Raw genomic sequence first — 25,073 nt, forward strand, 5'->3', positions numbered from 1 at the left:
CACTTTATTTTATTCTATTCAGTATATTCTCAGTGTGTGATTTAACAGTGGCAAAATTGAAAACTGTAATAGCTATTGTTGAGTTTTATAAAAAAAAAGAAAAAGAAGCCAGGGATACACTTGTAGAGGCAAGGTGGGATGCGGGGGTGGGGGGTGCCTTTGCAGGCCCATGCTGGGGCATCCCTTCCCCTTGAGGTAATAGTAGCCTCAGGAGGGAAGAAGGGAAGAAGAAAGTGGGCGGAGGAGGACTGGAGAGAGGGGGAAAAGGAGTGGGGAGAGAAGGGACACAGAGGGAAGGAGGGAAGAGAGGAAGAAAAGAGAGCAAGAGCAAGAGAGTGAGGAGGGGGCAAGCAGTCCCTTTTATAATGAGTCAGGCATACCTGGCTGTTGCCAGGTAACTGTGGGGCAGAGCCTAGATGAAATGCTAACAGCTATCATGAAAATAGCTACTGAAATAAAGTCATCCATCAGAAAGTTCAAAATAACTTTACTGAAATAATTATAGCTGAATTTTCTTCTGACTAGTGACACTACTTTTAATTCAAATTAATAAAAGAATGTAATCGAGACTAAGTGTGGGCTGACTAGAGGGCTCATCAAGTAAAGACACTTGTCTCCCCCTTTGCCCCATGACACATACCCCACATACCTAAATCATATATAGGCATACCGTAATTCATACACACATACATTATATGTACATATATCACACACATATATTATATACAGACATACCATCTCTCTCTCACACATACACACACATACACACACACACACACACACACACACACACACACACACTGCCTCACCTATAGAAGATAAATAATATTTTTAATTAAGAGTTTGCTCTGGCATTTAGACAAACTTTTGAAATATCCCCTTAAATGTCAGGTTCCTAGGAATTTTCAGACTCTTTTAAAACCTGGGATTATCTCTTAATTGAGATACGAAATAATAAGACACCATCCATCATAGTTCCATTTCCCCAGGTTGGTTTTATGTCCAGGTGTCCCTGGAAACACTACAGCTAGCAGAGAAACAATCCAAGTGAACAAGAAAGAAGTCTGGCTCAGCACAACTTAGTTAGCAAGTGCTGACATATTGGAGCATTGTAAAACTTTGGGAAAAAAAGTTTTCTCATAACAATTATCACGACAAAGCTTAAGACTCGACATTGAAATTCCTTTGCAAAATACATGTCTTTTGCAAACTATCTGTGAGCTCTTCCATAAGACTGAGATCTATTGACTGAGAAACAACGTTCAGGGTAAAGGTCTGGGCAGGAAGAGCCTGGAATGGCCATCACAGTAGACTCATTTGCAAACTGTGTGGCACATCCTGGAAACAATGCTCAGGAGTCTGGAGAATTTTGAAAATTCTGGCTCTAGATCTCCAGGTTATTAACTATATCAAGTCCTAGCTTTCTGGGCAAAAAGAGGTGTTGAAGAGAAGGGCCTAGACGTTTAACTTTTCCAGTGCCCCTTGTGAGCACAAGGACCTCGTGCCCTCTGTAGTTCTGAAACGCCATAAGAATAAGTAAATCATCTGAGATCATCAACACGGAGTTTTCACTAATCCAACTAACGACTCAGACGCTGGACTCCTAGGCTCATGGGCCAGTACGTGAGGGAAGCTGCCTGGAACATGCAGGGTCGCATTCCTAGGAATTTGCTGTCCAGTAGATGGAAAAATGACACCAAGCATACAGGGAAGGAGAAATGGAATACCTGGCAGGTAGCACTGTTTCTGTGAGACTGAGAAAGAATGAAGCGGTGGATAGAGCATTCTTGCAGATATGATGACACCAAAGGCATACAAAGTTAGTGTGGTTAATGTGGTTTGAATAAGAATGCCCTATAGACATGCGCTTTAATGCTTAGTCATTAGAGACTAGAGCTCCTTGAAAGGATTAGAAGGATTGGGAGGTGTGACCTTGTTGGAAGAAGTTTGAGTGGGATGGGCTTTCAGGATTCAAAAGCAAGTCCATGCCAGGCCCGGTGCCCCTCTCTCTTCCTGCTGCCTATGGATCCAGAGGTACCTCTCCAGCGCCATGTCTGCCTATGTGCCACCACCATGATGATAATGAACGAAAACCCTAAAACTATAAGCAAGCCCCAATTAAATACTTTCTTTAATAAGAGTTGCCTTGGTTATGGTGTCTCTTCACTTAGACAGTTATCTAAGTTTTCTGTGGGTTGGTAAAAGGCCTCAGCAGTTAAGAACACTGACTGCTCTTCAGAGATCCAGAGTTCAATTTCCAGCAACCACATGGTGGCTCACGACCATCTAGAAAGGAATCTGATGCCCTCTTCTGGCATGCAGTTAGGTATGCAGACAAAACATTTCTATATGAAAAATATGTACATAAATACATATATAAATTCTTTTAAAAGTTAAAAGAAGATAGTTAATCAATATCATACAGTAATCTCCAAGACAACACACTATTAGTAATCCCCAAAACAACAAATAGCATATTAGTAATACCTTATAAATATGTAAAGTTTAATACATGCTATTGAACCTCATATTCACAACTAACTCATTGACAATATATACTCATTACCCAAATTATTGACATTAAGATGCAATTCAGCTAAGCATAGTGCCATATACCTGTGATGTAGGAAACTGAGGAAGAAGGGTCATGTGTTCAAGGCCAGCCTAGACCAACAAGAATCTATGATATTAAAAAAAAGGGGCTGGGGATTTAGCTCAGTGGTAGAGCGCTTACCTAGGAAGCGCAAGGCCCTGGGTTCGGTCCCCAGCTCCGAAAAAAAAAAAAAAAAAAGAACCAAAAAAAAAAAAAAAAGCAACTCTTCATTCTCCACTACGTATTTGTCTTTTACTTTTTCTCTTTTCTTCCCAGCTGGGTGTTGTAGCACACGCCTTTAGTCCCAGCATTTAGGAGGCAGAGGCAGGTGGATCTGACTTAGAGGCCAGCATGGTCCATAAAGTGAGTTCTAGGACAGCCAGAGCTACACAGAGAAGCCAAAAGAAAAGAAAAACAACATAGATTTTTCAGGGATTTTTTTTTCTAATTACAGTTCCCCTCCCCCGCTCCTCTCTGTTTCCCATTCAGGTTCACACCTCTTCTGTGTCTTGTTAGAAAACAAACAGGAATCTGAGGAATAATAGTAAGATAAGTAAAAACAAACACACTGGATTATGACCGCACATCCAAACAAGAAAAAGCCAAAGAAATGCTTAGAAATGCAGAGACTCACATTTGCACGCTTAGAATGTCCATAAAACCCAAGACTGTAAGCGGTAACATAGACACAAAGGCCCACAAATAAAGAAGTCACTCTGACTAACCTTACGAGACACAGAACCTCCAACTATGCCATTCAGTAGGTTGGCCATCTCACGCTGTGCCTGGGACCAACCCTTCAAAGTGGTTTGCTTGCCCAGTGAGACTCCTTTAGGGAAAACAAATTTTTCATTTACAATTGGCTATCAATTAGATAGGTGTGGAAGCGGGGCATGTTTCCACTTCTCCATTCAGCTCTAGGACCCCTTTTGGTGCAGACCCATGCAGATCCCGGGCATGCTGCCTCAGTCCCTGTGCCTTCGTGTGTGTGATCATGTTGATTTAGAGAGCCTGTTTTCCTTGATGTCCTCCACCCCTCTGGCTCATACACACTTTCTGCCTCCTTGGTTTTACCCCAAGTCTCTGGCCTATATAGTTTCAGTTTCTTGGCCACCGAAGCAGTATTGGGCATGGGTTCCATCTCATGGAGTGGGCCTTTAATTCTAATTAGACATCAGTTGGTCACTCCCACAAGCTTTGTGCCACCATTGCACCAGCATATCTTGGAGGCAGGACACACTTGTAGATTGATGGGTCTACAGATAGGTTGATGTTTATCCTTTTCCTCTGCTAGGATGCAGAGTACACGCCAGAACCACGACTAAGTAGCCTGTAACCAGCTCAACTTCTGTGTTCAATGAGTTGCGTGGGAGTTGTCCGCAGCAGCACCCTACCTCAGTTTGTAGCGAGCAACCTACATCCCTGACAATAGCCTGGGGTGTGTGGAGCCGACTTTATGACCCCTTTGTCCAACTGTATCAATTAGATACAGTCCGTTCTCAGTACTGGGAGCTTCATTTGGTGTCAAGAAATATCCAGTTGGCGCTCTGTCTCCCCCATTATTTGGCAATTTTGTTTAGGTCACCTTCATTATATATTTTATAGGAAGCTTTTACTATACTAGATTTACTTTTTAAATTATTGTGCAATAATATAAGGCACCTTGTTCTGACAATTAGCAATAGGCATAATGAGTTCCAATAAATTTGAAAACTAGACAGAATAGTTTCCGAAAAGTAAAAATGTCATTCTGATTTAAAAAGTGAAATAATCTAGCAAAAGAGCAAGTACAAAGAAAAAGTCATGGCCTGCAGAGCTGGCTCAGTGGTGAAGAGTGCTTGCCGATCTTCCAGAGGACCTGAGTTCGAATCCTAGCACCCACCTCAGGAGGCTCACAGTTGTATGTATCTCTGGCCACAGGTGAACTGATTCCAACTTCTGACCTCTGTTGACTATTGCACACATATGGCAAACATGTGTACACACACACAAAAAAAAATTAAAAAGTAGAAGAAATTGAATCCCTAGTCAACAAACTACTTCTAGAAGATTCCAATAATTTTACAAACACATTCTACCAAAGCTTCAAAGAATAAATAATTGCCTTATAAAAAAATGATAGGTAGGTGTTGCAGTAAAAAAGAAAAACAATTTCTTTCATCTCACGGTAGTGCTGGCACCATAAGGCCACAGGACATCTGGGGGAATACTTTCATCTCAGTCAGAAAAGCATCTCACCCGCTAAGCTCCACCCATCTCAAACTGCTGATGGCTACTCTCTGAACCGGCAGCAACCTAGCTCCCAGGGCAGGTTGTTACCACGCCAGGTACACATCCCAGTTCTGAGGTGGCTCAGTGCCTCCCGCCACTATACTCTCTTGAACTCAATTAAGTTGCCATGTGAAAGAACACACCACACAATAACCTCTGATCCGATTGATAAGATATAATTTGCCCATCTAGAGAGCATACAATCTTGTACACACTCATCCCTTAGAAATATTCATATCAACCTGTATCTATGTACAGAGAAGAATCTTAACATCTGCCACCATGTTCTCCAGCTCCTCCCCTCCCCCTCCCCCCTCCTCCTCCCTCCGGGGCTTCCTCTCTCCTCTCCTCCCTCCCTTCTGTTCACACCTCCCTTCCTTCTCATCCAATGACAGGCCTCATTTTATCTTGTCTGCCTTCACCTGCATAACGACATCAACCTACAGGTAGGTAGATGGGTAAAGATAGGAGGATCTATAGATCAGTGGAGAGAGGTGGGTAGAGAGGTCGGTAGATAGGTGGGTAGATTTTAAAGCGCTTTCATAAAAATGTCACCAAGTCCATTTCAGTCAAATAACAAAAGAATAGCACATATTAAAGGCCCTAAAATAGAGTTTTCTTGTTTAAGTACTTATGACTCAACATGAAGAAATGAGTTTGTATGATTTGCTTCACTGTCTAATGAAGAAAATGCTAAAATTTTCTTCTTAAGTCATGTGCCTAAATTTAATAAAATTCAAATTTTAAAAACTTTATTAAGGAAAATGTCTGCTAGGTCAATAAGTTTGATAGGGCGCATGCGTTAGTCAGTTGTCAGTGTTTGCTGCTTGTCATTGCTGTTGTTTTCCAGGTAGACATCAAACCAAGCGCCCAGTGCCAGTGTTAGGTAAGCACTGTAGGCCTGAGCCTTCCCTAGTCCTGGCGCTCTCCTTCGAACACTCACGTCCTTTCACCTCTTCCAGCTTCTGACTTGGCTCGCACACTCCGCCACAAGTCAGCTGGGTATAGTATAAACGACCTCTACACATTTTAGCACATAGCCGTTGAACAAACTCATGCCCATTCATTGAGAATTTTTGACAAGTGGTTAGCAATTTTATAGAAATAATCTACGTATTTATGTACATTTTTTCTGTATATTTTATTATGTATGATTTAAGGTAAAACAATTGACAAGCCATATGTACAAATTCTGGGAAACTTCGTAAGAAGTGCTAATAATAACACAGGAAGATTAAGTAGGTCCTGATTCTAAAGCAAAACTCCATAGGCATAACTGAGACACAAAGCACTGAGAAAGTGGGAGAATTTATAAATTAGAAAGCTAATCTTGAGCCGTGCTTTTAATCCCAGCCCTTGAGAGGCACAGACAGGCAGATGTCTATGAGTTTGAGGACATCCTGGCCTACAAAGAAAGTTCCAGGAGAGTCAGGGCTACACAAAGAGACCCTGTCTCAAAAAAGCCACTACCAACAAAATTAATAAATTAAAAAAAATTAAACAAAGCTAACCTCATAGAGGTAAAAGTGAGTGTAACTACCAGGCAGTATTGAAAATGGAGCAAGAAACTGTAGCATTGTGTTACTGCCTTATACAGTAAGTGAGCTCAGAGAAAGCCGCAGCATCCTGGTTATTTCTGTCAACTTGATATAAAGCTAGACTTATCCAGGAAGACAGATTGTAAATAGAGACAATGTCCCCATAAGATTGTCTCATAAGCAAGTCTGTAGGGCCTTTTCTGGCCTCCTCATGAACCAGGCACCCAGGTGATGCACAGATATACATGCTATATATGCTGGCATGTGCACATAAATATGTTATATATGTATGTATATATAATACATATTAACTATATATATACATATATGCATGTATATAACAGGACTTTATCAGACCCACCAGTAGTATAAATAAGACACAGACACTGCTAAGTAAGTTTAAAGTTTAGACCTTTTGGCTGGGGCAGCCTCCCAGCTACATTTAAACTTAACCCCACTCTAGCCTATGACTTACTGTATGGCTAGCCCCATACCTTTCTCTGCTCCAGTCTATGTCTGTCCCTTTCTGTGTCCTGCTCTAGGTGTGGATGTCAGTTATCATAATCAGTCCGAAGCAAGGCAACCTCTGACCCATCTCCAGGTTTGTCTTTGTAAGGAAGGACAGATATTTACAAAATAGAAAACCGGATGATGGGCCATAGAAATGATAATACCAAAATTCTGCCAGTACTTAGCTCTCTGCTAGTACAGAATCAACAACTGAAAATAGAGATATACCCCTTAATACAATGTGAGAAATGTCATCTGAACAATATGTTAAATATATTTTATATTCATATAAGTGAATATATATACATATATATATGATCAAGAAAAAGTCAAACGTGCAACAGTATTTCTACTTTCTGGTACTTTCTATATTTTTTCTTATTTTTTAATTAGTTTTTTTAATTTACATTTCAAATGTTATCCCCTTTCCCCCACCCAACCACCTACCCCTTCCTGCCTCCCCACCCTGACATTCCCTATACTGGGCAGTCCAGCCTTGGCAGGACCAAGGGTTTCTCCTCCCTTTGGTGCCCAACAAGGCCATCCTCTGCTACATATACAGCAGAAGCCATAGGTCTGTCCTTGTGTAGCCTTTGGATAGTGGTTTAGTCCCTGGGAGCTCTGGTTGGTTGGTATTGTTGTTCTTTTGGGGTTGCAAACCCCTTCAGCTTCTTCAATCCTTTCTCTAACTCCTCCAACGGGGATCCCGTTCTCAGTTCAATGGTTGGATGTTAGCATTCACCTCTGTATTTGTCATGCTCTGGCAGAGCCTCTCAGGAGAGACAGATCTATCAGACTCCTGTCAGCATGCACTTCTTGGAATCAGCAATATTGTCTGGGTTTGATGACTGAATGTATATGGGATAGATCCCCAGGAGAGGGCAGGCTCTGAATGGTTATTCCTTCAGTCTCTGCTCCAAACTTTGTCTCCATATCTCCTCCTATGAATACATTTGTTCCCCCTTCTAAGAAGGACTGAAGCATCCACATTTTGGTCATCCTTCTTCTTGAGCTTCATGTGGTCTGTGGATTGTATCTTGGGTAATTCAAGCTTTTGGACTAATATCCACTTGCATACCATGAGTGCATACCATGTGTGTTTTTTTTGTGATTGGGTTACCTCACTCAGGGTGATATTTTCTAGTTCCATCCATTTGCCTATGAATTTCATGAAGTCATTGTTTTTAATAGCTGAGTAGTGCTCCATTGTGTAGATTACCACATTTTCTATATTTCTTAATGAGTAAAATGAGACAGATATTCATACCTTTGAAAAAATCAGGAGAGACAAGTGGTACAATCATGTGGAAAATTAGAGTCTCCCAAGGGACTTCTAAAGTCATTAGATCAGCTAGAACATTACAGTGTTATTAACTTTCTTAAACTCCAAAAACTAGTAAGAAAACACGGAGAGGTAATAGGTGGAACACAAGTGACTTACTGAAGCAACAACACTGTCTGAAAATCATTCAGGAGTAAGTCTATAAAAATGTGCAAGAGCTGTGCAAAGAAAACTAAGAATTTTTTATGAATTGGTATTTCATGTACCAACTAGGTCAATCAGTGTTGTGGATACTAAAGTATGAGGGCCCGTAAACTCTCAGGCATCCCTTTCTCTGCTAGAATCATGAATTAGACCCATGGTGAACCATGATGGTGTTCAGTGCTGACAACTTCTTGGCAGAAGTTCTGCCTCCTGCCCATGATTCTAATTGATGACGGCTTAGTTTGGGTTTTATTGCTGGGAAGGGACACCATGACCAAGGCAACTCTTATAAAGGAAAACATTTCATTGGGGCTGGCTTACAGTTTCAGAGGTTTAATCGATTATCATCATGGAGGCTTGCAGGCAGACATGGTACTGAAGGAGCTGAGAGTTCTACATCTTGATCCACAGGGATCAGGAGACTGTGTTCCACATTGGGTATAGCTTTCATATAGGAGACCTCAAAGCCCAACCCCTCAGTGACACACTTCCTCCAACAAGGCCACACCTCCTAATAGTGTGACTCCCTACGGGCCAAGCATTCAAACACATGAGTCTATGGAGGAAGCACATTTATTCAAACCACCACATATAGGATGCAGGTACCCACTTGCCAGTTGGTCTGTACCAAGTGGCTCACCTTTTAAGGTTAACTACTGGGCTCTGGCCTTTTCATCTTGTCCCTCGCAGCCTTCAGTAATCTGAACAATCTGGTCTTTGTTAAAGGTGTCCAAGCAAAGATCTTCCCTGAGACTCTCCTCTGCTTGCTCTTGGTACTCATTGCATCCAGCCTCATCCACCAAGGATGCTACCACCTACTCCATCTTCTCCATGATTACTCTGAACTAAGTCAACCCGATCTCCTCCACACTATGCCAGGCAATAACCTCAGTTCTCAGAGTGGTCGAAACAACTCTGTCTTAGAAAGCAAACAAAACCACCGTTTTTGAACATTATGTGTAACAATCCTTCCCCGTTCTGGGAAGCAATTAAGGCTTTTAAAAAATGAGGCAATAACAGTGAGTAGCTGGCTAGAGTCCTTTTGGCCACCTACAGACCAGGAGTAGTGAAGGGAGCTCTTGTACTAAGCTTAGATAGTGTTTGTACCTTTCCATGTTTCACAGAAGTCAGTGCAACAGACAGGCAGAAGCATCAGTAGGCAAAACCCTCCAGTTTTATAGCACATGTGTAGGCCTGGCACCTCAGTATTCTTCAGCTGTTAGTGCTACAGTACCCAGGCCTGGGGTGTCAGGGACCCTTGGTTCCAAAAGCTTGACAGAAATTTTGAACTTTTCTAACTGCCACAGCCTGTAGTTTTTCTTCTCTAGTTCTTATCCTCTTATCCTTCAGTCTCCTCTTGTCTCTTCTCTCATCCTCTCATTCTCTTCCCTCCCTCCTCTTCCTCCGTCTTTCTCCCTCTTTCTCCCCTCCTCCTCTCTTCATGCTGTCCTCTTCCTCTTCCTCCCCTCCTCCTCTTCTCTCCCTCCTCCTCCTCTTCTTGTCCTTCTTCTGTCCCTCTTATTCATGTACTGGTTGCCATTCTGCAATATCTAACTGCCTCCTGTTGCTATGGCTACTGCTATAGTTGTCACCCTTTGCTGCTTCTGCAGTCTGCAGCTGCTCTTGCAGCTCTCTCCACGTTGGAGCAGTCAGCGTGAGGAGCCCTTGTGTTCTCTGGCTGAGCCTGTGGTTGCTTCACATCTGCTGCTTGTCAGGGTTGCCTCACGTACCACTGCTCCTCCACTGTTTCTGCTGCCTTTGCTGCCTTCCTTACTACACCAGCTCAGCCTCGGTCTCCCAAAAGTAGGCAAGAAGAGACAGGCTTTTTGTTGCCACAGGGGAGACAGCACGGGGGGTTTCCTCTGGATCTCTTGTGAGCTGAACTGCAGGGTTAAATAGTTGCTGAAGAGACAATAGGCACCAGTCACAGCAAATCATTCAAGTACACGAAGGTCTGTTTTTCCAGCAATCAGAACACTGTCCCTTTTGCACCAGTCACAGTAGTCCCTTTGCTTGGCCACCAGGAGCATGCTCCCTGATAGAATTTGTCAGGGTTTGTAGTTGCGAACAGTCCAGTACCAACTGTTAGAAACCGTTCTCATTGGGGCCGGCCCCTCAAGAGAAGGAGCAAGAAGTTGTGACTGCTCCCTAGGAGTTTCTTCAAGCAACGTCTTCACAGTTGATTGTATAAGTCTAAGGGTGATTTAGACTAAGGATGACTTGATTGACAGTCCTTGGCTGAGGCGTCCAGGGCACAGTAGAGAGTCTACATCTGTTGAAAAGTCAGAGTGCCTCACCCACCAACGTTTTATTCTTGATTTACAGGAAAATAAATAAGGAAAGAATGCTTAAAATAAGAACATATTAACACTGAATTTAATTTTTACCACATTCTCTACTGCTTTAGCTGATGCTTAACACCTGCCAAGCATCTCAGAGAAAGGTGCATCCTCCTCATTGTCTCCAAGAGTAGTATCAAATTCCCTTAGAACATGGCTGTCTGGAGAGGTTGGCTCTGAACAAACATCTTTAGGAATTGTGCTGGCTTATCCTTATGCCTCAGTGTGCTGGAGTGAAATAAACCATTGTCGGTCCGTGTTTCTGTTGCAATGCCACAGATGAGCTGAGATCCCGATGTCCGGTGTTTCTACCCTGGGGACATTTGAGAATCTTTCTGTCTTGAAACCATCCCTCAGTGGTACCCACAGAACACGATAAAGAATTTGGCAAATATCTCTGCCTCTTCCTTCTGACAAAGGCGTCTACACAGACTGTGAACCTTGACCTACTTGGTCCAGGATAAGGAGTTATGGAGCAGCATCTGGGTATTGTGAATATAAAGGGTCAGGAAGCCGTTTGCTAGTTCTTTTTTTGCTATCCTAAAGCTTACATGCTAAGCTAATTAAAAGAAACCCAGATGCCATTCTTCATAAATAAGGCTTACACAGGAGGAGCATAAGAGTTCAGGGGCAGAATATAGCAAGACCTCATTTATGAATGAATGAATGAATGAATGAATGAATGAATGAATGAATGAATCCAATTTCATATAGGGTTATATCACACTCAAAGGAATAAACAAATCTAGTACTTAATTCTAAAGTTTTACTTAAGGGGTGTGTGTGTGTGTGTGTGTGTGTGTGTGTGTCATGTTTTAGCTTTCAATTAGCTCCATCAAGAACTGAGTGGTATCTATCAAAACCAAAATTGAGTATAGCACATTTCTGTTTGTATGCCCACATGTCACTTGATTTTCTAATCTTCAACAACAACAACGACAATAACAAATTCTAGGCTGAAGGTCATAGATCTGTTAGATAGCTTTGAGCCCACGGATAGGTCGCTCCAAGAACCGGGCAGGCCCCAGGCTGGCTTTAAATCTGACTTCCTGAGAAATCCCAAGCAATTGCTGCATAGTAAACAGTATTCTTAGTGCTATCCTGATAGAGGGAAGATAGAGTTTTTATCAAACACCACATACCTACTGGAGATGCTAATAGGGTGCGTGGGTCTGGCTTTAGACCTGAGCCACACACCACCACCTCCTCTCAGTGTTCTTCAGGGGGCCTGGTTAGTGTGGCTGACCCTTTTGGTATAGATTACGTCCATCCATCTTTATGCTCAGGCTCCCGGGCAATGTGGCTGTACTGTTCCTTGTAACTGCTCTGCTGTGGTTCAGTCCAGACAGAACCTGAAGCCGGGAAATCCTTCCATGGTTGTAACTTAACAGTGACCTCTATATACTCATTTATCTCCCTTAGTAAACTCCTTAAGGTCAAGCCTGTTCTCCATGCTAAATAAGGTATCATCAGAGTCTAAGCACATTTCACCAGTCGGCAAAAACCGCTTGGGTGTTCTCACGCGGTGTCGTCTCTGTGAGCCAACCACATGAAACCTGAGTTTAAGACACAAGAGCACTACATCCGGGTCAATCGTTCCTTTTCTTTTGCAGCCTGTGGAATCTGAGCAGACCGAAATGCGGATGCGGCAGATGTGCAGCGGAAGTGAGACGCAGGGCTCTGTCCCAAGCCAGCAGCAGGGCGTGGGCGGCCGAGGCTCCAATGCCTGCTGCTTTTGCTGGTGCTGCTGCTGCAGCTGTTCTTGGTAAAGTTGGGAGCTTTTTGCTAAGGCGCTGACTGGGAGGGGCCCTTTGAATGCAGCCTTTGACGTCCGTCAAGTGGGGTTTGATTTGCCTTGTTTGTAGCCCAGGATGCTTCCAGAACCTTTGTTTGTGATCAAGGAGGGCATTAAACTCCTGATACAGAACCCCACCACCACCCGCCCTGTCTTTATTCCCCACACGTTAGGATTACAAGCATGTACCATATTTGGCCTGCAAATATGTTTTAGTCAGCTACTGGGTGCCTGTGAAAGACAACAATACATATGTACGTAGTAAGTGGCCCCATCTAATTGTTAAGAAAGTTACCAACACTTCAAACAAGGCTAGCATAGATCAACAACTAGAGAACATGTAAAACGGCTATGAGGATATGGTAACGTTAGAGTAGAAACACTGCATAGATGTCTAAAAAGACCTTCGTTTTTATATAACGGCTTTGTGGAGGATTTGGAATTGAAGATGTATCTTTAAAATGAGGGTTATGATGCCTGGATTTTTATCAGCTTTTGCTCTCATGTTGCTAATTTTGTTTTTTTGATAAAGATAAATGACAAACTATGTACTTAAAATGGGCACAGAAATTTTTAAAAAATATATGGTCCACGTTGCTTAGTAAGGAGAAATCTAGAAGGATGTGAGAGACACTGAGGCTAGAATGCAAAGTATCCATGCTATTGGCACATAAGGTTAGGCTTAGTGCCAGCCAAACTTGGCATCACTTAAAAATTTCAAGTCTATCATAATCATCATTGTATGTAGGTGCATTGCTCATACATGATATGTATATGTGGGCTTGTGTGGCACAGCCCACGTGTGAAAGTCAAAAAAAAAAAACCCTCTGGAGTTGATTCTTTCCTTCCAAACTAAGTTCCCAGCTACAAGAGCCTTCACCCGCTGGTATTCAAGCATAGAAGATTTATATATACATTATATACATATTATATACAAATCTACCTTGAAATGAGAAGCAAGGTCAGGCAGGGTGTGTAAAATTATCACATCAGCTACTTGAGGTTGAGGCAGGACGTTTGACCAAGCCCCTGAATACAAGAGATGGAGTCCTTGGGACACATCAAGTCCTCGTCTTATTTATTTATTATCTATTTATTTATTTATATCTTCATTTATGAGCATTGGTATTTTGCCTGCATGTATGTGTGAAGGTTTCAGATCCCCTGGAATTGGAGCTACAGACAGGTATGAGCTGCCATGTGGATGCTTGGAACTAAACCCAAGTCCTCTGGAAAAGCAGCTTGTCCTCTTCACCACAGAGCCATCTCCCCAGCCCCTCAAGTCCTCATCTCGGGAACAAAATAAACTAAGACCCAAGATAAATTCCAAGTGGTTTAAAGGCCAAGAAGAAAATGTAATACAGTGTCTTTATGACTTTGATACTGAAAAGGATACTCCCCCCCCCTTTCTCTCTCTCTCTCCCTCCCTCCCTCCTCCCTCTCTCCCTCCCTCCGTCTTATTATATTCAGGCTGCAGCTCTTTCTCTCCTTTCCTCCCAGGCCTCTCAGGCCTCTACCTCCATTTCCTTTCAGAAAAGGGCAGTCCTCCCCTGGATATCAACCCAACATGGCATCGCATTAGATGCAGTGACCCAGCCCCCTGCTCCGTCCCTGTCAGGAGTCCCACAAGAAGACTTAACTGTACAGCCATAACACATTACAGAGGGCCTAGACCAGTCTCATGCAAGCTCCCTGACTTGGTTCTGTCTCTGTGGGCTCCTATTGACCCAGATTAGTTGATCCAGTGGGTTTTCTTGTAGTGTCCTTGCCCCTCTAGCTTCTACAATAAAGGTTGGTTTTTGAAAATAAAAACAGTAGCTATAATGAAAAAATCTCGTGGAGCTAGAGAAATTGCTGTTCTTCCAAATGACCCAGCTTCGATTCCCAGCACCTACATGGCGGCTCTAAATCTCTGTAACTCCAGTTGCAGGGAAAAGCTAGGAAGCCACCATCACACAGACATACAGGTAGGCAAAACAACACTGCACATAACATAAAATAAATAAATTGAAATGTGCTTTAGAAAATAAGATTTTTTTAAAAAACAAAAGATTTAAGAGAAGAGGAAGAAGGAGAAGGAGAAGGGAAGGAGGAGGAGGAGGAGGAGGAGGAAGAGGAGGAGGAGGAGGAGGAGGAGGAGGAGGAGGAGGAGGAGAAGAAGAAGAAGAAGAAGAAGAAGAAGAAGAAGAAGAAGAAGAAGAAGAAGAAGAAGAAAGAGGAGGAGGAGGAGAAATGAAAAGAATTAATTTAATTTGGCATAGCTATAATCTGGGACTTGTGTCACAGCATTTGAGGATATTGAGGCAGACAGTTCCTTGGGGCTCACTGGTCAACCAGCCAGCCTATCTTCAACCAATGAGAGACTCTGTTTCAAAAAAACAAACCAAACAAACAAAAACCCAAGGTAGGTAGCTCCTAAAGAATGCCACTTCATTTTGTCCTCTGGCCTTCACTTGCACACACATACACACACATGCTCACACACAGAGAGATAGGCAGTAGAAGAAAAAAAGGTAAAACATACTTAGACAATTACAGTGTCCTTAATAAGGAATTCTTATCCAGAATATACGAAGAGTTTCAGGACAAAATCATCACCAAATGAAAAACAGGCCAATGAAATGATACAGAAAAGATAATCTATATGTATTCCTGCTATCTAACACGAACATGATATGGTGGGACACACCTCTAATACCAGCCCCTAGGGAGGCAGAGGCAGATCTCCGAGAGTTCAAAACTAATCTGACCTACATACAGAATTCCAGAACGGCCATGACTACAGAGAAGCCCCTTCTCAAAAAATAAAAGGCAGGTTGAATATACGCCCTTCTAAATATGTGCCTAAAGACCATCTAATACACCGTGAAGCCCACGCAGGAAGAATGTATCTGTGGGGATTTGCTGTTGCATCAGTGTCCATAAGAAAAATGCAAACTAGTTCCCCAGTTCACACACAGGAAGTCAGTGGATCCATGCCTCATGGTGGCTTTCAACTCATGTGCTACAGTGGGGAAGCAGTTACAGAGCAATGGATGTTGTAAAATGGCAGATAACATCCAAACGCGTGGGTGTACGTAGTAGCATCACTACGGACAAGAATGATAAGCAATTTAAGCTTAAAGCTTCTCTCTCTGAGGTAGAGAGTAGGAGTGCACAACAAAGTTTGTGGGTTGAGAAGAATTTTCCCCCAAAATTAATGGATTCATAATTCACAATAGTCCCTAATTATAATGTCCTGTTTTTACATCAGTGGAAAACAACATAATTTTCCCTGACTTTTTTCCCTCAGCATTCTTTTAAGAGATGTCTGTGTTGGTATACACAGTAGAGCAAAGTTTCTAGAAAAAGAACTAGCATTATTTATCTAAGCCCAATGATATTTTTCTCAGAATTCTAGTCCTCTAATAAAAAGGGACGAACTCGGATTTTTATTTTCTAAAATATAAACGTTTTAGCTCTACTGGTGAATTGTTTCTGGAAATAGCCCTTCACCCATGTTTATGTAAGGAACTGTAACTCTCTGGGCCACCAAGAAGCCAAAAGGGGCACACGAGTGGACGGACTCCTTGCAAAGAGGAAGAGGGTCAGAGGGAGAAAGATGAGGACAAGGGATGCTGAGGAGTAAATATGATTGGAATACATTACACGCATGTGCGAAGGGCCAGGATATATAATTAGAATATGCTAATAAAGGTAATGAACTTTGCGTGTTTTTCTGTAAGCTGGAGGGTGTCCCCCTCCTTTCTCACTGTGACGGGCAGCCCCTGCGACTTATATTGCATTGCTAAGGTAATACCAAGCATGGTTCTGGCTCATGTTCTTTACTGTCCTCTGGGGTAACGGCCCCAATAGACACCAAGTGAACCACAAGAACGCCCTCTGTGCTTTTCCATTGGAGTGCGCTGTCCCCTTTAAGATGGGAAAATGTCAAAGAGTGAGTAAACTTTGCATTATTCAGTTCATAGTATAGTTTCCAATTCTCTTTGTAGCCTTGTGTCAGAGTCATAATCCCCTTTTCTCTTTGCTCTTTCAGACCCACTGTGCACTCGTGTGTTCTGCTTACCGAGAAGCCAGGAAGTCAGGCGGGATAAATTCTCCCCCAGATAGGATGCAACTCCAGGGCCTCTCAAGGATTTCTTTGTTTTGTTTTGTTTCATTTTTAAAAACCATTATTTATTGAAATGCTTTAGCTTTAACGTCATAAAAGAAATAACTCAAAAGGAATCCTGAATTTTTAATGATTTTTGCCTTTACAGGAAAATAGATCTTTCTCTCTCTCTCTCTCTCTCTCTCTCTCTCCCTCTCTTTTTCTCTCCCCCATCCCCTCGCAAAAGCTTAAGAGGCTGATTGCTAAAAGCAGGGAGAAAGGCTGTTTATAGTTAAGGAGACACATAGGAAAAATGACCAGAAACACTAGTAGTACCATAGCAAAACAAAAAGACTCAGTCGTGAATGGCAAAAACGTATTTTCAGTGTCAAAGCACGAGCTCAGCAAGCACGAAGCATGAGGCTTCTTCTTCAGTACCGAAACAATGCTTTACTTTAAGCTGTTGGAATGCTGGAACTTACCAGCTAAAGTCAAGAATAAGACAAGGACATCACAGCTGCTCCCACTGTTTACCATTGTGTTGTGGGCCTCAGCCAAGAGGAAGCACAGAGATAGAGCCTGGAACTTGGAAAAGAGAGAGAAAATCCTCCCTATGTTTAGATGCTGCAAAAAAACACCTCAAAAGTCCCAAAGATTTATTGTTAAAATGATGAGTGAAGAAGAATATAAAGTCCATGAAAATAACTCATTAGAGCTCGTACCTAAAATACACAAAGCAAATAAAATAAAATATACAAAGCTACCACAGTCAAGAGCACTGGCTTACAGAGATCCTGGGCTCAGTTCCCAGCAGCTCACAAGCACCCGTAAAACCAGTTCAAGGGATCCACCCAATGCCCTCTTCTGACCTCTGCAGACACCAGGCATGTGGTACACAGACACAAATGCAGGCAGAACACCCATGTACGTAAAAAGAAAATCTTTAAGATACATAAAGCCATACATCTTGAGAGTAAAAGATCAACTGATATTTAAATGTCAAGGAATAGAAAAGCACAGGTCGGGGCTGGGGATTTAGCTCAGTGGTAGAGCGCTTACCTAGGAAGCGCAAGGCCCTGGGTTCGGTCCCCAGCTCCGAAAAAAAAGAACCAAAAAAAAAAAAAAGAAAGAAAAGAAAAGCACAGGTCTTCAGAGAGAACGTGTGACAGCTAGTAATATGGAGAGAGGCTCGGCCCATCAGTCGGTGGTAAAATGCAAATCTAAGTCTCTCGACATTTCATACCCACCAAGCTAACAACTGTGGAGAAAGGATCCGAGACATTCAGAAGGAGTGTGTACTGGTCCAGCTGCCCGGGAAAACAGACTGAGAGTTCCTCAGATGGTAGGAAGGAATCGTCTGCCTCACAAGGGTTGTGTAGAGCATTTTGGTATTTCGACAGTGGGACCTTTTACCCTCTCGCCAGCCCCTACCTCCCCACTGCCTCTGCCTTCCAAATGCTGGTTTTAAAAGGTGTGTGTCACCACCCCTGGCTTCTTTTCTTTATTATTAATAAAAATTTATTTCTATTACTTTTATATGTGTGTTCTGCCTGCTTATATGTTACTGTACCACATGTGTGACTGGCATCCACAAAGGACAGAATAAAATATCCAATCCCCTGGAACATTGCCTCCATGAGGGTACTGGGAACTGAACCTGGATTTTCTGCAAGAAGTGTTTTAACCACCAGCCATCTCTCCAACCAGCTTTTGGTTCTCTTAAAAATAACAGTCAGGATCACATTGTTAAAAAATGCAATTCTGTCTGAGTATCTAAAATTGCCTTTTAAAATATCCATTTAAGACATATGTTCCTTCAAACATCTTAGTCGACACACAATTGTCTTCTTTCTTACAGCCTCACCGTCAGAAACCAAGAAGACCAGAGACCCCAAAGAGCTGCCCACGAACTCAGAACAGACATTCCAGCGTGTGAAGAAAGGTGAACTCTTGCATTTTCTTAGCTCACAGTGCTCACAGAGATGCCCGCATCTCCCTTTTGCTTTTGACATTGTAAGTTTCAACAGAACACAGGCATTTCCCCATAACTACCGTTGAGTAACATCAGGTGTGGCTTTGAATTTCCCCTCCAGAATTCCTTTCCATTTATTTCATAACAGGCAAGAAACGTCGAGCCACTCTTCAGTTCTAATGGCGGATCACAAATGGAAGTTGATCTTCCTGACAACCCAGATTCGAATTGCTTTTATTTTTATATTTCTTCCCTTTATTTTATTTCACCTCAAATTTCTTATTGATTTATCTTCCTTTAACTATGCTTACATCTGTTCCTTATTTTGATTTATTTACTTATTTTATGTATACGAGTGTTTTTCTTGCTTGCATGTATGTATGCATGTATGTTTGTATGTATGTATGTTTGTATGTTTGTATTACGTACATACACTAGGTGCATGCCCAGTGCCTGTGAATACCAAAAAGGGCTGTTGGGTCTTCTAGGACCAGGATTACAAAAAGCTGTGAGCCAGCACGTGGTGCTTGGAAGCAATCACTAGAGTGTAACAGCAGCCCCTGCTGAGTGTGGCGTCACCTCTGCAGCCCCGTCATACTTGTTCTTTTTTTTTTTTTTTTTTTTTCTATTTTTCGGAGCTGGGGACCGAACCCAGGGCCTTGCGCTTGCTAGGCAAGCGCTCTACCACTGAGCTAAATCCCCAACCCCACTTGTTCTTAATGTTACACCTCTATAACTGCACACAGTAACAGACATCCAAATGGCGTTGTCCGAATAGCTTTATATTAACTTCTTTATTTTCGTAGCTACAATGACACCCCGTGCAGGTTAAGTAAATTTCCTTTCATCTTTACCTCGTCTGTACTTGCTCAGGTTTTCAAAGTCTAGGACATACAGCAACACGCCCAGCCCCGTATGACTGTATGAAGTAGCAGGTGTCTCCCAGGCCCCAGGGCGCCATATCCTGGGCCACGGCTCCCAAGCATTAGCACAGGGTGCAGAAAGCTGTATCTGAACCTCCAGCCTTGGCTTAATAACGGCCGTATTCTACCTCCGTTTTGTGTGTGAAGCAGGGTTAATAATAGTTTTTGTACTTAGCCCAATCAAGGGAAGCAAGGCACTTCTAACAGGGCACTTGTAGGCGGTGTAGTTTGGCCTGGCTTCCTTCTAAGTCACACCCAATAATAAACAGAAAGTGATAGAATGACCTGCTTTTCGGCGCAGATGCTCATATCGCTAAGCAGGTGCTTCACCGTGGAGTCATAGCTCCGGGCCTGTAACAGTCTTTTCTCTGACTGAAGGTCTTCTCAGGCACCAGGTACTGTACACTTACATAGATGCACGGGAGGTTACAGGCCGAAGTACTAGTTACTAGTTACACTGACTTAGCTGCATTCACTACATGTGATTCTATTTGTTGCAAATTGTTTGGTAAACATAACATTTGTTGGCAGTTTCTCCACTTTCCCCCTAACCGTTACCTAACAACAGCCAGATGTGAGCCTGGCTTGAGTTTAAAGACTGTTTCTTTCTCTTTCAATCCCTCTGTCTCTTCCTCCCCCCCCCCCATCTACTCCCCACCCCCTCCATTTACTCCCCCCTCCTCCCCCACCTGCATTGACTGCTCTCTCTCTCTCTCTCTCTCTCTCTCTCTCTCTCTCTCTCTCTCTCTCTCTCTCTCTCTCTCTCTGTCCTCTGTGCCTCTTCCTTTGCCTCTATCCCTTTCCAAGCCCCCACTCTGCTCCTTGGCTCCCTTCCCCCAATAAACTCCTTTTTGTACTAGGCCTGTTGGTTCATGGCTTGATTTTTCAAGGGGACACCTTGGCAGGGCCCGGCTGAGGTGCTCTTTCCCACCACATTTCACCACTGTTTTATAAAACACACCAACATTGACTTAGTTTAACATTAGATTAAGTATTTGGTCCACAGCCTCCAAATTTGCAAGGATCAATCCTGCCTTCTGCTGACTGTCCTGTTCCCAGGAACAGCAGGCATAGCCTACATTCTCCTCAGCGAGCTGTGCCCTTGGAAAAGTCCCCTTTTCTTCATTAGCGTAAATTGTGACTTGTGCTTTATCCAGACTAGTATGGCATTGGAGAAACTCCAATGTACAGTCTGATCAGAGTCTGCCTCTACCCTCCGTTCTATACTGCTTCTTGACACTCACTTCCACAAAATGGACTCCATAGAGGTGGGGAGAGAGAGAGAGAGAGAGAGAGAGAGAGAGAGAGAGAGAGAGAGAGAGAGTCATTACTGAAATGCTAAAGAATGTAGCTTGCTAAGGGTAAAAGAACTCACATATAACTAACATAATAGTTCCCAAACATGTAACCAAATGTTTCTAGAGTAGAAAATCCCCAAACCTGTTACCACATGGATATCCTTAAGGGATGCAGAATTAGACAAACTAACGACCCATAGTTTATGCTAAAACAGGTTGCACATCTTGTATAAAACTATGTTTGGAGCTCTGAAAAAAAAATTCTCAAGCATACGAAAAACATTTATAGCCGTTGACTAAGCTTTTCCTCATAAAGTGTGCTGTTGCTTTTCTTGTGCTTGTTTTTTGTTTGTATTATTTAGGTTTGGGACAGTAGCAGACATCAAACCCAGAGCCTGTACTTGCTAAGTAATTGTCTACCACTGAGCTGTCATCACAGCCCTTGTAAAAAAAAAAAAAAAAGTTTTGTTTTGAACTGAGACTCAACTATGTAGAACAGGCTGTCCTCGAACTTACAATCCTTTCTTCCATAGCCTCCTGTGTGCTGAAATTGTATGTGTGCAACATCATCTATGTCTGACCTTTGTAAACTATTTGAATACATTTCCAGGATCATCATTGTGCTCCTGGCCCCAAAACAATTAAAACCAAAGTCAAGAGTTTTAAGAACACACGGTAAAATCTTCTGTCTGATATTTCTAAGGTCACTTCTAATTCTATACTTCCTCAATGAATAAATCATAATACGTTTTAAGAAATGACTACATGAAATTGTAATCATATCAAAGGGATGCTGAGAAAACAATATTGCAAATATAAATATCAATATTTTTTAATTTACTTCCTTTTTTCTTTTTATTTTTTAAGATAGAGTTTCTCTATGTAGCCCTAGCTGTCTAGCTGTCTTGCTGTCCCTATGTACATCGGACTGTCCTTGAACTCATTGAGATCCACCTGCACTTGTCTCCTGAGTGCTGAGATTTAAAAAGTGCACCATTAAGTGTGGTAAAACCTTAGGATTTAAAAGAAAAGAAACTAATCATTACTGAGCTAAATCCAACTTTTGCACAAGAGGGAGGTACTAACATATAGAACAGAAATTTAGACATACAAAACAAAAAGGTCCTAATAGTTACCAACTGCTAAACTGGATGAGTAGTTAATAACTTTCTAAATTAATTGTCATTAAAAAGTACCCAAACCTAGATAGCTTAAAACATCAGAAAAATTTTATATCACAGTTCCAAGACCAAAAATCTGAGATCCAGAGTGTCATCAAACTATTTCTTCCTTCTTTTTAATAATTTATTTTTTGATATACAGGTATATGTTTTGCCTGCATGCCTGTCTGTGCACCATATGAGTGCCTGGTGCCCCAGCAGGTCAGAGAGGGTACTGGATCCTCTTAAACTGGAGTTATGGAGGGTTATAAGGCACTACATAGATACTGGGAATCAAGCCAGGTCTTCTGGAAGAGAAGTCAGTGCTCTTAATGGCTAAGTCATCTCTCCAGCCCAAAGAACTATTTCTAAATAAGGTTATATTTTTTTGGCATTTGGGTGACACAATTCAACCCGTATATTCAGAGTCAACATTGTACCCATAAGGTTTTCTCAACCACTTCCACAAAGCAGTTCAGAAGTATACTATTCCTCATCTGTATGATATCTAAGAGACTCCCGTTACCAGTGATACCAAAAATCTGTACAAAAGCAGAAAGTGAGATCAGAGTCCTAGTCACAGAGCAAGTAAATCTCAGAGACTTGAGGAGGGAAAAACAAGTCACAGAAGACAGTCCGTTGGCCATTTTATAAAAAAAAGTAAATAAATAAAGCCACATAATATATTCTTCAGGAAAATGTACAAATATGGGACTATGAAAAGAGAAAATATTAGGGATCACTACTATTTATGCTTTCTCTGATCTCAATACAGTTAAAACCTCAAAGATGGTAGGCCCAAAGTCAAGTCCAGCCCTTCTGTCAGGATGAGTGGCTTCTCCTAGTGAATGATGTCCTAGTGAAGGGCACATTCATTGCTGATCATTTTGTTACAGTCCCCTCATGGCTTGGATTTATAGCGTGTATATTCTTTTCTCTTTTGCAAATGTTACATGAACCTTAAGTATTTAGTGGCCATTACATGTTCTGGGGGGCCTGTGTGAAGTGTGATTTAGTTCTGTCAAGAATAATTGAGAGGTTTGGGGTCAGGTGGTTGTAGGAATTTTTCATTTCTGTAATTTAAAAGTATTGTCAGATGTGCCCAGATGTAAACAAAGTACGGCTGTGAGGTTGGTCAAAAGGTAACAGTGCACTTTGTGTGGGGCCACATGCCTTTAACACCAGCCGAGCCATCTTGTGTTTCGACAAAGGCTTAAGGAGGTAAAAATGGCGCTCTCCCTTCCAAGGGCCAAATGTTTGTGTTTTATACCAGAGATGGAAAACTATTTGACCACAGTCGGATTCACCACCGGTAACGTCTCCCCTCTTCCTTTTCCTTCTGACCACTGCTCAGCCCCATGCCCACTCTGGAAGAAGTCTGTGCCTGGGCCCAATCTTTTGACAACCTAATGGTCACTCCAGCTGGAAGAAATGCATTCCGGGAATTTCTTCGAACAGAATTCAGTGAGGAAAACATGCTCTTCTGGATGGCCTGTGAGGAACTGAAAAGGGAAGCTAATAAAAGCACTATTGAGGAGAAAGCAAGGATAATATATGAAGACTACATTTCTATTCTCTCTCCGAAAGAGGTGCGTGTCCACAGAATATGTCTCCTTTGTGGGGCTGTGTTCGGCTACCTGCTTCTTGCATGGTCCTGGGCTCTGCCCACTCAATAGCATTCAGAACCGTCCAGCAGACCCTGAAAAACTATGAAGTGTTTTTTTTCATTTTTTTCCCTAGAAAATCAATCCATAATCATCCATTTTTCACAGAGGAGTCCTCTGCTCTCACACTGACACTGGGTTTCCTCTGTTTTGTAGTACTAAGAGTGAACCCAGGGCTGCCCACATGCTGAGTCAGGTTTCTCCAGTCTTCCTGTTGTTTAAAAACACAGCACCATATAAATAAACTATCCCACTAGGTTGAGTACATTTTTCTCATGTCTTTCTAGTTACAGCATTGCCAACAGAGTGCTGGAACTGTGAGGTTTCCCTCATGGCATCTTCCAAATGACACACAAAATGCCAGAGGAGTGAGGTGAAGCAGGTTTCCACCTTTTAGCATTTGTTCCTCCCGATCTGCAGCCCTGAGAGTTAGGTTGATTTTTAATTCAGGTGCCTTGTACCACCAATTACACCATCATTGCCATCTGCTGTGTTCTGCCAAGACTGCAGTTCATAAAGCAGAGCTTCTCTTCTAGAGTCAGGGACCTCGGGGAGGCAGGAAAACCCGGGAGCATCTCTGGTGTGATAGCCCGGCGTTCTCAGCAAGAGGTTGTATAATAAGTCATGAGGAAGAGAGGACGAAGATGGGCAAAGGATAATGAAAAGGAAATTACCAGAAACACAAGGAAAATGAGAACATCCTGGGGCTAGGGCTAGCTGAGCCGAGGGGGAGAGCGTTGTGGTACATGATCAGTGAACGTGGCAGCAGCCAGTGGTCCTGCACTGCGGGGTACTGTCTGTGCCTTGTTTGAGAACTAAAGAAATTTTTAAGTTTTCTGCAGTAAAAGCTACCAGCTATGGCAGGACTCCCCACTAGACAGTGTTCTGGCTTCCGATGAGAACCTTCTAGTAGACGTCATCGGACAAAGCAGATGAGAAGAGGCTGGCCCGGGAAGAGGAAATTCCAGTTATTTCCTCTAAATGCCCTGGTTCGGACACCTTCTGAGCTGAACAGTAAAACGGAGCTGAAAATTACAGGAATTAGATGACGCTGGGCTCAAAAGCATAACCTTGGGGCTGGTACACTTGGACTTCATCCTGAGAGAGTCAACGGACCAGGGCGAGGCACAGTTAGTTGAGTGTCAGGATAGAGTTTGCATGTTAGAAAGAATTCTTTGGCCAAATCAAAGGATGTGTGAGGAGAGGTGAAGGCATTCTCCAGAAGGCCAATGAATGACACAGACCCAGAAACGGGGCACAGCAGAGGGGAAGGAGATAGACCAGTGTGGTAGGGGGTAAAGGAGTGCTGCACGCCTAGCATGTGAGCCCTGGACACTGAGTTTAAGGCTGTACAGAGAGGAGAGGGAGAGGAATAGGAAGAAACTGCGATGCATGGGGGAACAGATAGAAAGAGAAAGAAGATAAGAGATACAC

The 25,073-nt window shown here is 42.6% G+C and overlaps 1 protein-coding gene across 2 annotated transcripts in view; it reads left to right on the plus strand.

Annotated features, from left to right (window-relative positions):
• The window catches only part of Rgs20 (regulator of G-protein signaling 20), a 129,874-nt gene that overhangs the window by 102,752 nt on the left and 2,049 nt on the right, over positions 1-25,073 (plus strand). For both annotated transcript variants that reach the window (NM_001402015.1, NM_001127495.2), the window contains 3 exon segments: positions 12,351-12,502; positions 18,481-18,564; positions 23,330-23,564. In NM_001402015.1, coding sequence (NP_001388944.1) covers positions 12,351-12,502; positions 18,481-18,564; positions 23,330-23,564 — 471 coding nt within the window.

Source organism: Rattus norvegicus, chromosome 5 (assembly GCF_036323735.1).
Source record: "Rattus norvegicus strain BN/NHsdMcwi chromosome 5, GRCr8, whole genome shotgun sequence".
Taxonomy (NCBI): Eukaryota; Metazoa; Chordata; class Mammalia; order Rodentia; family Muridae; genus Rattus; species Rattus norvegicus.